Source organism: Salminus brasiliensis, chromosome 18, assembly GCF_030463535.1.
Source record: "Salminus brasiliensis chromosome 18, fSalBra1.hap2, whole genome shotgun sequence".
Taxonomy (NCBI): domain Eukaryota; kingdom Metazoa; phylum Chordata; class Actinopteri; order Characiformes; family Bryconidae; genus Salminus; species Salminus brasiliensis.
Window position 1 is genome coordinate 24,142,279 of NC_132895.1, and position 16,690 is coordinate 24,158,968.

The 16,690-nt window shown below is 39.3% G+C and overlaps 1 protein-coding gene across 3 annotated transcripts in view; it reads left to right on the top strand.

Annotated features, from left to right (window-relative positions):
• LOC140539881 (gamma-aminobutyric acid receptor subunit alpha-3-like) overlaps positions 1-16,690 on the top strand; it is a 143,771-nt gene that overhangs the window by 101,488 nt on the left and 25,593 nt on the right. For all 3 annotated transcript variants that reach the window (XM_072662705.1, XM_072662706.1, XM_072662704.1), the window contains exon 7: positions 6,282-6,425. In XM_072662705.1, coding sequence (XP_072518806.1) covers positions 6,282-6,425 — 144 coding nt within the window. The remainder of the gene's footprint in view (positions 1-6,281; positions 6,426-16,690) is intronic.

Consider the following 16,690-nt stretch of genomic DNA (forward strand, 5'->3'; position numbering starts at 1 on the left):
TAAATGAGAGCAGACAGCATAGAACAAAAACTGTCATCAAAAAAAGCCGAAATTCGATTTTTGCGATGCTTACTTTATGAGGCTCTAACAGAGGTCAAGGTCTGTCAGACTTAGACAGCTAATGAAGATCTTGTGAAGAAACTTCATTCTAAAATTAGCTAAGGACGTTTCTGCGAATCTCAGGAAACCAGGAAGTAAAGGCATGCTAGCAAATCTCGGTTCTGTTGTCTCATGTTAACTGTAGCAGAAGGAAAAGGCAGGCAGAGTTAAGTGAATAGACACTGGAACAAAACAGAACCTAAGCCACTGTCACAAAGCAGTGTGTGGGAGCTGAACATCGAAATAAAATGTGTTGGCTGCGAGGAGTCTTGTTGAGTGTCAGCCTGGGTTTACCCCATCATTTTATCACATAATAAATAAATAAATAAATAAAACCACTTTTATATCTGTCTTCTGTCTGACATTTAGAATGTCATGTTTTAGTGTCAGGAATGCATTTATTTATTTATTTATTTATTCAATTAGTGTTATTTATTTTTAGTAGCAGATTCTATAATGAGACATTCTGCAATGATTGGTTCAGATTAGTAGAGACTTTTCCTTAAACGTTTTATCTTATAATCTAGACTTAATCTATCTTTTAATCTAGACTCTACCTGACCAATCTGCTCCCAGTTTCTTTAAAACACTGCAGTCAAGTCATTTCCTGTGTAGGTAAAAATAACTGGTTTATAGTGGGTGAATGGGCTGTGATTTGGGTTTCTATAGCGTGTGTGCGTACTAGCATTCGTGTTAGCCTCCTACTGGTTCTGAATGCACTCTTTACTAAAACAGTAAAACAGGGCATTTCAGTGATAGTTTCATATAGGCTTAGATATTGTGGTCTGTTTTCATGGTCCACTGTAAAAAAAAAAAAGCTCCACACATTCTCACTGATGCCAGCTAAGCAATAATGTTTGTAAATTGCACATTGAGGACACCTGGAAACCTGGCGCTCTAGAAACTGAAAAACCTGATCCATTAAAATATGCCTGGATCAGCCCTGCATCCCTAGTATTAATCTACTTACATTCTGCTATGTATTTTGCCTCAGTCAAAATGAAAGAAGGGTGAAATAAATAATTTCAGTCACTCTCTTAGGTCTCATAGGTCTGCAATAATGAATTTCAAGCCAGAAACAACACAACATTTATTTGTTTTCTTTGCGTCCTGTGCTACAGCAACTCTGTAACTTTGCTGTACACTAGTGGGCTTTCCATCCTCTGTTTTTTTTTCCGCAGATTTTGTAAGTTATTTAAAATATGGATGGAAAAAAATCTGTAAACATAGACCTTAAACATAGACCCTTGAATGGGGTGAATAAGTGCATTTATTCGTAAAGGACAATTGTGAAAGCGATTTTTTTGCATGTCGTGACATAGTGGGAGCATGTTCTGTCCAACGCAGGGTCGGTGGACAGCAGTGAAGTGGAGGAGTGACTTTAGTCTTCATTAAATGGGCTGCTGGCCGCCCTGCCTGTCATCTCTGAACGGTTAGAGCTACAGCCATGTACAGCTGACAGAAAGCTGTTAAAAGTGCTCTAAGGACAGCTGATGAAGGTTTGAAATGCACCACACACGGGCAGGGAGACATTTCACACCAGACGCACGTCCCTGCCACCAGGGATGGGATATATGAGGCAGCAGGTGAACAGTCAGTTCTTGAAGGTGATATGTTGTTAAAAGCAGGAAAAACGGGCAAGCATAAGAATCTGAGCCACAAGAAACAAATTGTAATGGCTAGACGACTGGGTCAGAACACTTCTGGGGTGTTGTCAGATTTTGATCAGGTAGGCATCTCACTTTGTCAGTGTTTCACTGAATTAAGTCCACGACACCGCCGGAAGATTCAACTGTATGGCGTATGGCATGGGTCCCAGAATCACCCCCCTCCAGGACTATCACATAGCTAACTTCATAACTGTAGAACCACACTGACCTCCCTGCCGCACTGCCACTGGACATATTGTTAACCTCTAAACATTTCTTATACAGTTATATATGGCCATGTATAGCCTGTATGGACCAGGGGTAAGTGGTACAGTGGCATGGCAGTGGCAAAAGGTCAAATTGTGTGTTGCTGTAAATAAATAAATAAATAAGTTTGTAGAAGATTGTCTGATCTTCTAAAGATCGTAAGGTAAATCTGAAAGTTTAAGCAACTTGAGAAGTTTTATTTTATACATTTTAGGGTAAAAACAGGAAAATGGCACCAGCAAAAGTTTTGGGCATCCCAAGAGATTTGAGCCCTCTGATCAGTTTTACCAATAAAATTGATCTGACCTATAAATTAATTCGCTTCTTAGAGTTATAGTTCACTATCATTAGGGAAGGCCAGGTGAATTTTAAAGCTTTATAAAGCTTCTCAAATGTAGTCTTAGTGGGCCTCCCCTTAACTGGCCATTTCTGAAAGACCAGCAGAATGTTCTGCTTATGTGATTTCTAGAAAGACTTAATCTTGTTTGACTGCAAAAGACCTTAGGAAGATTGTGGACCTTAGTAGACTCTGGAGTGGCAGTGCACTGTTCTGTTGTGCAGTGACATCTTCATAAATCTGATGTATTTTGGAAAGTCTTGTGGACTACTGAAGTCAAAAAAGACCTTTTGTCTGTGATGAGCAATGGTATGTTTAGAAAACAATGAGAAGAACACCCCTCCAACTGATAAGCACAAGGATGGCTTGTGTTGCAGCGAGTGACCCTGGGAACATTTTACTGACAGAGGGAAGAATAGATTCAATTAAATTTCAGCAAATTCTGGAAGCAAACATTGCACTGTCGGTTAAAAAATCTGAAGATGATTAGAGAATGGCTTCCACATCAGGATAATGATGCTCAACACACCTGAAATCCACAATGGAGTATCTCAAGAGGTGCAGCCTGAAGGTTTTGGCATTGCCCTCACAGCCTTGCTGTCCTGAACATCATCAGAAATCTGTGGAAAGTCCTTAAAAGAGCAGTACATGTAAGATGACCCAAGGCTCTCATAGAACTAGAAGCCTTTTGCAAGTAAGAATGAGCAAAAATCCACAATACAAGAACTGAAAGACTGTTTACATGCTGTAGTAACTGCCAAAGAGGGTGTTACTACGTGCTGAACATGCGGGTTGACCACTTTTGCTTTTGCTTCAGGCCCTGTTTCATCTTTACCTTCATGAATTTTGCAAATCGGGTCATTAGCTGTTTACAGTAACAAATATTTTGACCATGAGAGCCCAAACCTTTGCATGCCCAAACTCTTGGAGGAAATTCCATGGGAATGGCCACCATCTATGAAGTGTGACAACGAGTGAATCATTTTTTATAGTTAGTCTAATTATTCATTCAATTAGTATCAAAAATCCCCAAAATCAGACTGATCTTTCCATATATCCTCCTTTTGCTCTCAGTATTAATTGAGTTTTAGCTCGGTCACTGAATTTGAGCCCTCTTCTCATTCTGTAAGCTGAAAGCCGGTGACATTGTTGACCTTTCCACTCTCTCTAGTTTCCATCAACTCGCTGGTTGTAAATAAGTCTCTGTGCAAACACTGGCAGCAGCTGCCCGCCACAAACCACACATCTGAATTCAGAATAATACACTTCATAACCAATTACTATTCATTATAGATGAACTGGCATTAAAGTTGATGCGTTTAGCCTTTGATTAATGGTCTTCCAACAGAATAAAACAATAACTTTCCTCTCTGGCCATCAAAATTTAATTAGCAAACCACAGCCTGGTGTGTGAATTATATTCGTGCTGCTAAGCCTAGCTACTGTTCCCCCCCTCCTATTCTTTGGCCTTGCCTCTGCGTGGTGGGTGCATATGCGTACTTAGGTGTGTGTTTCTGTGTTTACCCACAGAACAGTTTTTCCATGCTCTTTATGCTTTCGTTCTCCTCATTTATGCAAAAAGAATAACCCCCTACCTTTGTAGAATTTTCTAATGTAAAAAAATTTACCTCACAGTCAGTGTAGCATAACCCTAATCTAATAATAAAAAAAACACACACACATATACACAGGCAACCCACAGCCAGCCTGTATTAAAGTTTCATTCAGTTTGCACTCATTGAGATACATTTATTCATATTGATTGTTCCGCTTTTTTCATAAGCTTTATTTTCTGCTACCGTATGTATGTGCTATTGGTATTCTCTGGCCCTGTTATGGATTTATAATGAAAGACGATGCTTTTTTTTCCTCTCATGCTGCATTACAGGGCAGTTAGAACTGTTTGTTTTAACACAGTAGCACAATTACAGTACCATCCCAGCACTTTTTAATGTATCACAATAAATGTGATATTGGGTGTCCTTTTTAAGTCCAGAAGCGTTACACTGGGCAGACAGTCTATTAGTAAACACAGCTTGTCATTTAGAATACTGTTCTGTTCACAGTACTGGACGGAGCAGTATGCAGAGGCAGGCATGGGTAGGCAAAGGCACAATGCTCTGTCGAGTCTAGTTATGCGTAATTACATATGGACGCTGTCACAGCTAAAGCTTAGGTCTACTGCAGGAAACTGTTAACTTTAAAGGATGCTAATGTAGCACAGTATTATTCCAAGTAACAAAAATGCCATTAAAAAGTTTGGCTTATTAGTGCTCTTATGCATACATATAGGCACCCCTGTTCATATTACATGCATTTCTGATATTAAAAAGGTTCACATTTTTCTACAGAGGCACACTTTTGCTTACTTATTGTTCAATAGCTTAATTTACCTTTTTTTTTTCCAAAATCTGAATTTTGCACACTTTGTATTTTCTGTAGTGTTTACGCAGTGGAAGATAAGAGGAAGTACATCACGGCTGTGATTGTACTCACAAGAACACATGAGTTTGAGTGTTCTGTTGCTTTTATACAACAAAGAATTTACTGAATATTCTTTAATACTGTCAGTTTCTTCTGCCAATAAGTAGTTCCACAACTAATGAGGTATTGCTACACAACAGTAACAAGTCCAAAACACCCGGACTGACTAAATGGAGGTTGGCTTAGGTACCTGTTAAGCCCTGTATTCAGTCCAAATTAGCTGCTGATACTATAAGGCTCACATTTGGTGGTACGGATAGAGCCACAGAACTGTCAAAGTGTCAGCCAAACACGTTATAAATGAGGAGACCGACCACAGGTTGAAATCTGAATAGTGGTTTTCCTAACGCTCTGCATGGCATCTGTTTACGGCTAAATTAAAAGAGCCAATCAGCTTAAAGGCTACGCCACAAGCAGGTAAAGGTCCATGTGCTAAGGTGAAAGCCCCTCTCAATGTGGAGATCAGCGCATTAGTCAGAATAAGCCACAAAAGTAAGCTTTTGTGCATTATTGAGCCGAATGCTACAAACCATTCATTAGTTTTTAGCAAGAATTTAAAAAACTTTATGTTCATGGTTTCCTGTATTGAATCAACAAAGTATGTGTACAATATATTAGGGTGATCTTGCAACACTACCATTAAACATATTTTAATAAGATTTTAGTTTAGTAGCTAGCTAAAGAGATTGTAGCGAGTTGGCTGGGTTAGCTTTTAAGCCTAGCTCCCACTTTCTTTATATGCTTACCTGCGGCTTCCCTAGGCTTTTATCGTTTAGAGCTATGCAGCATTTCCTCTTAGCCCTTTGAGTCTCACTGCAATATTCTCTCAAGAATATTCTTTACTCTCTATTCTTCAGAAGTAGCCATTGTGTTTAGTCTTGAAAGGCTTTTGCTATGTACATTTTGATGGTACACATAATAAAGACTGTAATCAAGCCTGTTCTGAAACAATTTGGGGGTTTTGAAGAGGGAGACAACAGTGTTTAAGGTTCATGATGTGTCACTTCTATGTACCGAGCTCTCATTATTCAACTATGCCAAGTTTTAGGGCACCAATAAAGGGCAGCCTCCGTCAATTTATTGTCACATAATTTCTCTGTGTTTATGTTACCATGGTTTTCATAATCCTTTTTGATTTTTTTTTTTGTATTTAAACACCAAGATGTTTAAAAAAGGGCTCTGAATATAAAAAAAAAAAAAATAATATAAAAAATAATTTAAGCAGAATGAAATATGAAAGCTGTGCAGTCGAGGGGAAACACAAGCAGCCTTTTTGCTACACTTGTTAACTAGCCATCGCAATGACAAAAAACTGCTGTGGAATCATTTATCATTTGTGACAAGAAAAGCAAAAATAGTTTGAATCATAATTTATCATTTCCATGAACCTCCTGTATTGCAGTGAAAGGATCCTTCATCCGAATGCCCTTTTCCTTCTTTCTCAGATGCCTACACAAACAACGAGGTTGTCTACATCTGGACGGCGGATGATGAGAAGTCTGTGTCTGTGGCTCCGGACGGTTCTCGCCTCAACCAGTATGACCTGCTGGGCCACGTAATAGGCAAAGAAACCATCAGCTCCAGCACAGGTATTCTGCTGCAGCGGGTTTACACTAATCTGGATTAGAGTGGTGGAAGGTGGTCTTAGATAAGTGTAAAAGAGCGGTTTGTACCCAGAGCTCCATGCCTGGGTGTATTTACAGCTGAGGTAAGTGATGTAAGACTGATGTAACTTTTTGCTAGTTGAGGGAATGGGAGCTGTGGAGTTCAGTAACATATTTTACCATATTTTTATTATGATGTATACACATGAGGATGGAAATAAGAAGTAGCAAAAACAAATAACAATGAAAGAGAAGCTCTGTGTCTATAGAATACAAATAAAGGATTATCTGTTTTTCCATTTCAATCTTCAGTCTCAGTAACATTCAGATTTATCTGGGAGACTGTCACTGGTTTTTATTTGAGATGATATAAAACATGTTCATTTCCAAGTTTACTTGCTAGGATATTACAAATCTTTTCTCATGCATCAGTGATTGCTCACATGTCTCAGATTGCATGTGCAAAGGGTTTTAATAAATCGAGCCCCCACTCTGTGGTGGCTAGCATTGTACAACATGCACAGATGAGCCAAAATGCTTAAAATAAAATAGCACCAATTATTTCATAACTACGTCATATCAAATTTAGGAATGTATTAGACGTAAATGAAAGAACAGTCGGTTCTCATAGACGATGCATTGGATGTGGCAGTAGGGCTGTTTATTGGCAAGAACCTGGTGAAACGGCTATGAATATCACAATACAGGAGATATCGCAAATACTATACACAAGGAAATATATTGCGTTTTTTTTTATAAAATATTAAGAAAAATATTAGAAAAAAATATGAATAAAGAAAAGTTGACTTTTTATCCGATCAGAACAGTGAGTTCTATCGGCTATCAAGTGGTCAGGTTTTAAACACACCACAAAATGAACCACTGTCTACCACCAATCTATACATGTAAACTATTCATTAAAATCAATGCTGTGTTTTTGAGAATTGATACAGTATTGCAAAACATTACTTTGAGATCGATGTGAGTTCAATATATTGATCATTTGTTACTCTTCTATGCATTGGCATGGAATAGAGAGCTGAGCGATGTGGACAAGGGCAAAATCTTAATATATAGACGACTTGGTCAGAGCATCTGCAAAAGAGCAAGGCTTGTGGGATGCTCCTGGTCAGCAGTGGTGAGTGTCTGCTGACAGTAGTCTGCCCAAGGGACAGGACAGTGATGGCTGTTCCTTCTGGGTCCAGACTGACAGAAGGGCTACTACTGTGGCACAAGTTGTAGAAATGTTGATGTCGGCTATGGGAGAAATGTGTCATAAAATGCAGTGTATCACACCCTGCTGTGTGTAAGGCTGTGTATGAGGTTGTATGAATCAAATCGAAGCAAAGTATATAGCATACATGGTCATATAGATTATAGAATAAACTAGATTGAGAATATTAAAAATATGAAGTTTTTTTTTTAAGAAATATATATAAACCAATAGAAATGCTCAGTCATGGTTGTGGGCTTGGAGGTGGAGGCAGATGTAAATGCAAGTAATTTATTTAATATAAAACATAAACAAAGCAAAACAGGAACCAAAGAACTGGATAACAAAACTAACAAAAGAAAGAAACACACTGGAACCAAACAAGCCAAGCAATACACAGTGATCTGTCATATAACACACAATAGACCAGAGAAGGACCACTGAAACAAAGGGACTACTTGTACACAGACCAACAAGAAACACCTGACTAACAAGAGGGCAGGGCTGCAAAGAAGGCACAGGTGGAAACACTAGCGACAAGGCGGGGTGTGACATGCTCCAGAATGGCTTGGAACCATTAACTTCCATTAAAAGCAGAGGCTCTTATCCAGAACAACTTACAAAAAAGGTTTCACTGTTTACTCAAGAAATACCCTTAGCTGGTTTGTATCGGCTAGAATCCTAAAGATAGCTCTAAGCTTAGATGCTACTAAATACAAAAGTCAGTGTGCAGACTACATTACTCTGCACTACACTTCACCCAAGTCCTCTTGGAATAGATGGGTCTGTGTCAGTCAGCGTATAAAGACAGCGAGCGACTCTGCCATACAAGGTGTTTGGGTTTGACAGTGATGACATAGAAATAGAGATTTGAGGGTTTCATTTGGATGTAAAGTGCAGGATATGGTAAGAGTTGGAGGTAAGCAACAAGGGGGCCTGGACTGATAAGTTACAGGCCTGCTGCTAACGTCTTGGCATTAGATACCACAGAACATCTTCAGAGGTCTTGTAGAGTGAGCTATTTTGGTAGCCAAGACGGCTCATTTGGTGGTCCTAATGTTTTGGCTCATCTGTTTATATATTCTTTACGTAGGAGCACTGAAAAACCTGAGAACACCTTCCAAAATCTTATTGTAATTTGTCACAAGTTGGAGATTGATTCACCTTACTTAAACATAGATCTCGACCTTCAAGCATATCTATTGCCTTTATTGATCCTATGGACGCACACAGTCTTCTGCAGGCCTGGTAGAACTTTCGTGTACCTCACATTTTTGCTTCACGATTGGCAAGACAGCCTGGATGAATTATTCCCCCCCTCCCCTTTTCTTATTTCTTTGGGTTCGCGCAGACCTGGCGTACGCTTACAAATTCCATTTGTGTCCGTTTGTAAAGTAATTTATCTGGCCTTCTTTGCAAGCGCCGAGCTCATCGATTGCTTTCTGCTTCAGTTATTGGGGCCACTGCGGTCCTGGTGCCGAGGGAAGAGCTTGTTGATTGCGTTGTGTGTGTGTGAATGTGTGCGCACTCCTTCCTGCCAGAGCAGTGTGTTTGTCGGTGGGTCAACAAATGATGTGAATAACAGGGTGGATTTGAAAAATTAAAAAGAAAAACGAAGAAGAAAACCTCAGATTTCTGCCCAAAACAACAAGCGTTGAGCAGCAAGTCCTAACAGATTTTGAGCTGTCGATCTTTGCCATGTCATAGACCCGCGTCTCAGGTGGCTTTACCTGTGACCTTGTCGCCCCCATCCATTGTTTGAGATAAGAGATAACAAAATATGAGCAAAAACGAGCAAGTTTTGATTGGTTGGCATTTTAAACCCCACTAATGTAAGGATTTGGTCCTGCCTTATATTAAATATATGTAATAACTGTGTTATTACACATTATCATTTCAGACAGGAACTGTGTAAGTACCTATTCACAGTTACAGATGGATTACAGTAGTACAGAATCAGCATGAACAGATGTGAATATACTTTAATTTTGACTCATGCAATTGGTTTAACAGCATATGCAGCAGTGCTGCTTTCTTACAAGACAGCTATTTAGATTGAGCACCTGTGTCATTACAAGAGGCAGAACTGGAGTTGATACACATGTGATCGCATATGCTCTTCAACTGCAATGCATCTGTAACAGTAAATATGTCACCAGTAGTTACATTTCTATTACATGGATTGATAATTGTAACAATTAGATGCACATAATATAAAGGAAGACCGAGCATTTTACAGCAGTGTTATATATTTGGGTCATAATGTAGTAAATAAACACTGACTGCACCCCTTAAATAGACAAACTCTTTAAATAGAAAGGGTGGAGGTAGGAGGGGACACACTTTTACAGTATTCTGTATCATAGCAGTTCAGCAAAGCACACCAAGACATCAGCAGTGCCTTCACTCATTTTTAATATTTTAAATATGACACTTAAGAGCGTATTGCCCTGAGTCATATGAAAACAATGGCAGTCAGCAGAATGGTTTACAGATCAGCTGTTAGACAGATGGGTGAGTTTTTATTTCATTATTTCAAAAAATGTCAACACACAAAATGATAACACACACACACACACACACACACACACATACCTTCTTCTCACCTCACTCACACTTCAGCAGAATGAATCCAACAAGACAGAGATAAGCTGGCATTAAAGCATTTAAGGATTAAAGCAACGCTCTGTAATATTTTTCCTTTAAAATAACAGCTTCAAAATCATTGTAATGCTACACTGACCTGTAAAAAAGGGAAGAGTCTGTCTAGCATTCCCACTCCAGGCTTGGCACACTGCTGCCTGCACTATGTAACTCTAGTCAAAAGGGGCAGAACAAGACTTGCGAGAACTGTGTTACACAGTGAGTCATATTTGGGGGAAAATCCAGTAATATTGCTCTGGCAGGTCAGTCTATGTTCTTCTTTCAGTGATTGTTTTGCATCTCTCAGCTTGTAAAAAGCAGGTGTTGTCAGGAGGGGAGGCTTAAAGCGTGATTTGTCTTCACTGCAGTGAATGACACAGTTTACCTGTAGGGAGAGCCCTGTAGCCAAAATACCATTTTCCGCATACTGCTGCATTAAAATAGGCAAAGTTGTGTTTGGTAGCCTAAATGATTTCAGCATTTAATCCTGTGGATGTCTGTAGAGAATTCAACACATGCAATGTTTAACTTCCTTACTCAGCAGAATATTCACTGAATAAAACCCATCTCAAGCCCAAAGAAACTGTTTTCATTCATTTTCATTCAACTAATCCATACTAGTGCAGAATTGAAATAAACAGCTTTCAAAGCAACAGTATTCCATAACAGTGAAAATAATATTACATGAAAATGTACATTCTAAGCATTTTAATAGAATGTAAAAGTAACTGATGTATTGATATAAGCATCAGATTTAAATTGATAGCACCTCACTTAAGTACCTCATTTGAGCACCGCGTCCCTCTTTTGCATACCTCTCTTCTAAATAATCTCTACAAAATAAGAGGTAAAGGCGATGTGAGGATAGACATGATGTGGTGACTGGTCTTCTGGTACTGATATGATGCTGAATACTTTTTCAAACTTTGGTGACAATAAGACAAAATGTTCAAAAACTTCAAAAATACTTCACATACTAACACTAGTATGTGGCAAAAGCATTGCGACTTAACTCATTCATTGTTTCATCCATAATCAAGGGTATTAAAAAGGAGTTTATCCTGCTTTTGTTCGAGTAACTGCCTCTACTGTCCAAGGAGGCACCATCATTCCGGAAAACACATCCATCTGCTCCAGGGAGTCCTATTCTATTGGCAATACTTCTCTACAGGGACTAGACAAACTGCATGTGTGTGCATTTGTGTATCTGTGTTGGCAATGAGTGCAATGTAAAGTAGCTGGATGCATTAATTAGAGGGGGTGTCCATAAACATTTGGACATATAGTGAAACACTGAATTATGGTGGGAAAAACAGTGATATACAGTAAATACATACATACATACATACATACATACATACATAGACAGGTAGACAGATGGATGGATGGATGGATTGATAGATAGACATAAATAGATAAATACATCATAATAGTATTACATTATTACATATTACATTCATGTTTGACAATATAATGTTTATTATATAATATTATTGGCACAAAAGCCTAAACATAAAGGTTATGGAGGACAGGAAAAACTAATGTGTCATGCTTAGACATTTGTAGAGAACAAATTAAGCTGAATGAATATTCCACTCGGTTTTCTAACGTTTGAGTGACACCTACATGTAGGTACATTTTTCTCTGCCTTGTAAAACAATATGTGGAAATTTTCCTATAGATGGTACACTGACTGTAAGACGGAGGATGGTGTCTCTGTTATTCACACTTCAGGTCAAAACGCTGCTAACTGCACTATGTAACATTGGTGCTGCATGCATGACACCACCCGTGAGAACTGCGTGGTGATTCTGTATCTCTCATTTGTCAGCAAATACACATTTATAGCTGTCCATAAGTGCAGTTTGTGAGGAAAACGTCAATTAAACTCTCCACCTGTAGAAAGACATGTTGCTAGCAGACACAGCCTTGGATGATGTGTTGAAAATTGGCCTCTGACCCTGCATCCAACATGTCGACCACAAGAGCCGACTGTTCATTTACTGTCTAATTTACATCCTAGACCTTGACAGCCATCATTGTAATGGAGTAATGTGTGTTATTAACTTCCTATAATAGTAATCTTTGTGCTTTGACTCATCAGTGTACCCCTAGGCGTATTTGCAATTATACCCATTTCGATATTTTGGGTCGATACTGTACCTTGAGTAGCTTTGTTTGCCCTCAGCTTATTGACTGCTCCACTATTTTGCTGTTCCTTTACTTGGCCACACCAGTGCATGATCAGTAGGCGGTCTTGGGCTTAGTTTGCATAATTAGCTGCAGCGCTAGTTAATTGAACGTTAATGCCACTGTTCTCGATCCAGCAGTGACATTGAAGTAAAAAAAAACAAAAAAACAGCAACATCACTGTGTCCAATACACTCTACTGTGTTGGTTTTACTGCTGTGCTAAGAAAAGTCCACTTCCTAAATAATAAATGATGTCAGTGGTGGATCTTTCCACTGATAGGGTGCCGAAAATGATGGGCTTTGGTCACTAATTGTAAATCCACAACAAACAGCATAAACTGGTTAAGTGCTGAGTCATTAACAATCTGAGAAATGTCTTGAGTGGTGGATGAAACACCCTATGCTTTTAATGGTTATAGGAAGAACCATGTGGAGTCTTCAAACCCCTCAACAGTGGCAGCTACCCACTGCTATTTTATCTACCAGCACACACTTTGACTTAAGATTGAGCCATGCTTGCATTTTTAAAGTGCAAAGCGAAAAATCTTCCAACTTTCTGGCTCTCTTATATGGAAATGTTCCCCGCTACTGCACAGATAAGAACCCTTGGAGGTGGACTGAAGGGGGGCAGCTATCATACTTCTGATTGAAACCAGGCCTGGGGTTCATTTGAATTGGCAACAAATTACAGTCCATTTTTGTTGCCAGTGCAGTTCATCATTCAATCATTTGATGTCAAACTCTGAATATGGCAGATGCCTTTAAGCTCCCTTTCTCGCAGACATGCACTACTCTACCATCAATTCTTGCATTTCCTATTGCTGTCCTGCTCAGGACATTGGAAGCCACTCAGTGCTGTACATATGATCAGGAGTGTAATAAACTAGTAGTTTGGTTAAGTATCTTGATTTACGAGGCTAATGTAGCCAACAAGTAATTAAATTTCATAACCCTACAGTTAGCATAGTGCAAACTGCATGTCGGAATCACCTTAAATTATGTGGAGTTAAGTAATCTCAAGTCATTGACTTGTTTACGTTGTTTCTGAAACTGTATGACATATTGTCATCTGTTAAATGGAGCGATGTACTAAGGATGATTCCTGTAGTCATAATTCTTTAACAATTACGCATTGTTAAACAGATAAACATTACATTATTCATTATGGGGCAGTTTCAGTTCATCTTGTCACAAGGCTGAAGTGAGCTTCTTATTGGAATTTTGCATTCCACCTTAAATGGAGCAGCAGTTACCTTAACACTATCCAAGCACCAGAATAAGCCTGAGGTGTTTTCAGGTGGAACAGGAACTATAGCCAGGTGGAAAATAGCCACAGATGCTAAACATCAACACAGTAGCAGTTCAGCTTAGTATAAATATCTGAAGTTATCTGTCTCACTATGCCAATGAGTGTTGATCAGATTCTCACTGTACATGCTGTACTTCCTTTTTACAGCTTTAGCATCTCAGAAATCATTGCCATGCTGTAGGAGCTCACAGCCTCATCAACACTGTAGGAGCTAGACAGGTAGGCGAGATCAAGACTTCTGTAGTGCTGTAAGTTTGTTCTTTTGTCACGTACCTTGACAAGAGATGCAGTGTGCCAAATATAGCTGAGAGAAACCAGTAAAATTGCAGCTAACCTCTACAAGATTGAATAGTAAAGAGGAATCGTCAGCTTCGATAGGAGATATTTTCTCCACAGTGAACATCGTGCCAACATATTCATTTGTGGTAGTTGTTTTGGACATTAGTGAGGTCCTGATAATTAATGGTTGTTACTGGATTTTTAAGAACAAAGACAGAAGTAGCTTGTATGCTAATAGCACCCCCTTCAGGGAGCAGATCACATGGGAAAACATTCATGGCTGTGAGGTGTTACAGAAAGACAAAGAACGATAATCGGCATGATATTGTCACAAATTAAAACTGTTGTGATATTTAATAATATCAGTAATTGTTTTAAGGCTAATTCACACATTGTGTTAAGGCTAAGTCGCACATACTTCTTCATTGCTGCAGCATTCAGTTTGCAGATTATGTTGCTTCTCATTCTGCTGCCAGTTTTAGTTTTAACAGGTCAGAGTGTTTGTACAGCATGTGCGAGCAGAGCGTGACTGCTTTCAGGATTCATCCCAAAAGAGGCACTGCATCTACACAAAGGTGCTGCAAAGTTCTTTAAGCAGTAGCATAGAAAAGCCATTTCTGCTTCCATAAAGAACCATTTTTTCAAAGAACTTGTTTAAAGATCTTAATTTGAAATGTTTAAGTGGATACAAATATTCTTTACCATTATAGAAGACATTTTTACCTTCACCTTTAAATTATTGTGATGATCAGCTAATCTGTAAAAGAGATAATAGCATCTCTGTCATTGCCACCCTGGGCTCAGCATGCTGCTAACTCTGTGCAACTTTGTTGAAGCAGATAAGACACCACTCACAAGAACTGCTTAGCACCACTTAACAACTCTTATTTGTGTAAAATCTTGTAATCTTGCTCAGCCATGTCAGTCCACATGCTTCTTTAACTTTCTCAATGATGGTTCTGTATCTTTTAGCTTGTCAACAAATGCTGGGGAAAGCGTGTCCTGTTGGCAATGTTCATAGCACGAATTACACCTCCCCACTGTACCAGGAATGGCATAATGCTGTTTTAAAGAACCTGTTGTAGCACCTTCATTTTAAGAGTGTAGAGAATGTGAAATTCTGCTGTTTGTGTCTGTTAATGAAGTACTAGTTTGCCACATTGTGCTGCATACGCGTTTTCACGTAGCTCTACAAGCTTAAAACAACCATCGGAATCAAAAAACTGTCAACTCAAAAGAGTTATTTATAAATGATCTTTTTTATTTGGTAAAGTAACTAAAAGGACTGTTTACCTGGTAAAAGGATACCTTTTACCATAAAGCCTGCTGTATAAACACTGTATTTGTGAAAGAACATCATGCGCAAGCCTCAGCAGTCATACTGCCTTGTTGCTCCCGGTAGTATGGATGAAACGAGCTCAGTTTTTTCTTCTTATCCAATATTTATTCATTTATTTATTGTTGTATTGGCCTGATTTTTTCTTTTTTTTCTGCGTGTAACATTACAGCTACCTTATTAGGAGCTTGCATTCAGATTCAGCAAGTGTGTGAAAAAAGGTATTGTGGTTTCTGGGCTGCATACAAACAGCCCCTGGTGTAAATTGACTGCGGCATGATGGCAGTGCTTTGAATCGACTCGCCTCTGGATGAAGCAGCCAGTTTACAGTGTTTCTCGGCAGAGCTAGAAAGATAAATGCTCCCCTTCGGTTTGTTGTGGAGAAGCAAGAGTATCTGTTTATTTTCCCCTTTTTTGGGGGGGTGGTTTAATTGTCTGTTGCCTTCCAGTGCGAACGGATGGGAAAACATGTTCGCTCACTGATAGTGCTCTGAATTGCCACCTCTGGTCATGTTTAGATGTAAAAGGACCAAGATATAGTTATTAAGGAGAGAAGCTGAGGCATTTCTGAAACAGAGCTTATTGAGAGCGAGGCAAGTCATCTGTCTTGCTCATATGTTGTTGTTGTTTTTATATATATATATTTGTATGGATGACGTATTTTTTTTAATGAACCAGTGACAGATTTTTCATTTCTGTGCTGTGTGCCGTCTACCTGTTTAGATTTACCCACAGCGTACCTAAATACCTAAATGAAAACCATACATCACGTACCGTGTGCTTCCAAGCACTGCATCAGTCAGCTGTTTCCAAATGCTGCTATCAAAAGGCACATTATGGTTTAACGAGGTGGCCCCAGCCCGGTAGGTTGCACCCGAGGTTCAGAAAGAGCTGAGGAGGAATGGAACTTTGAGCTACTGTCTGTCAGCAAGTCTTTGCTGCTGGATTTGGAGCATCTAATGTGGTCCAGCGCTGAGGCTGGAACAATTTCAGCCCGTAAGGAGTCAGCGCCGTGATATACAAGCAGTCAGTTAACCTCCCAGCTCATCAGCCCTTCCTCCCTGCGGACCCTGCTGCGTCACGTTCTCCGTTCTCTCTGTATTAACTTTCATAAATAAAGTTCTGAATATTTCAGCAGTGTGCCTGCAGTGTCTGGACATGACATGAGCCTCATTAATAATGCATATCTTCCTTCTTTCTTTCTCTCTCTCTCTCTCTCACCCCCCCCCCCCCACACACACACACACACACACACTCATGTCCCCCCTTTTGCCCTCC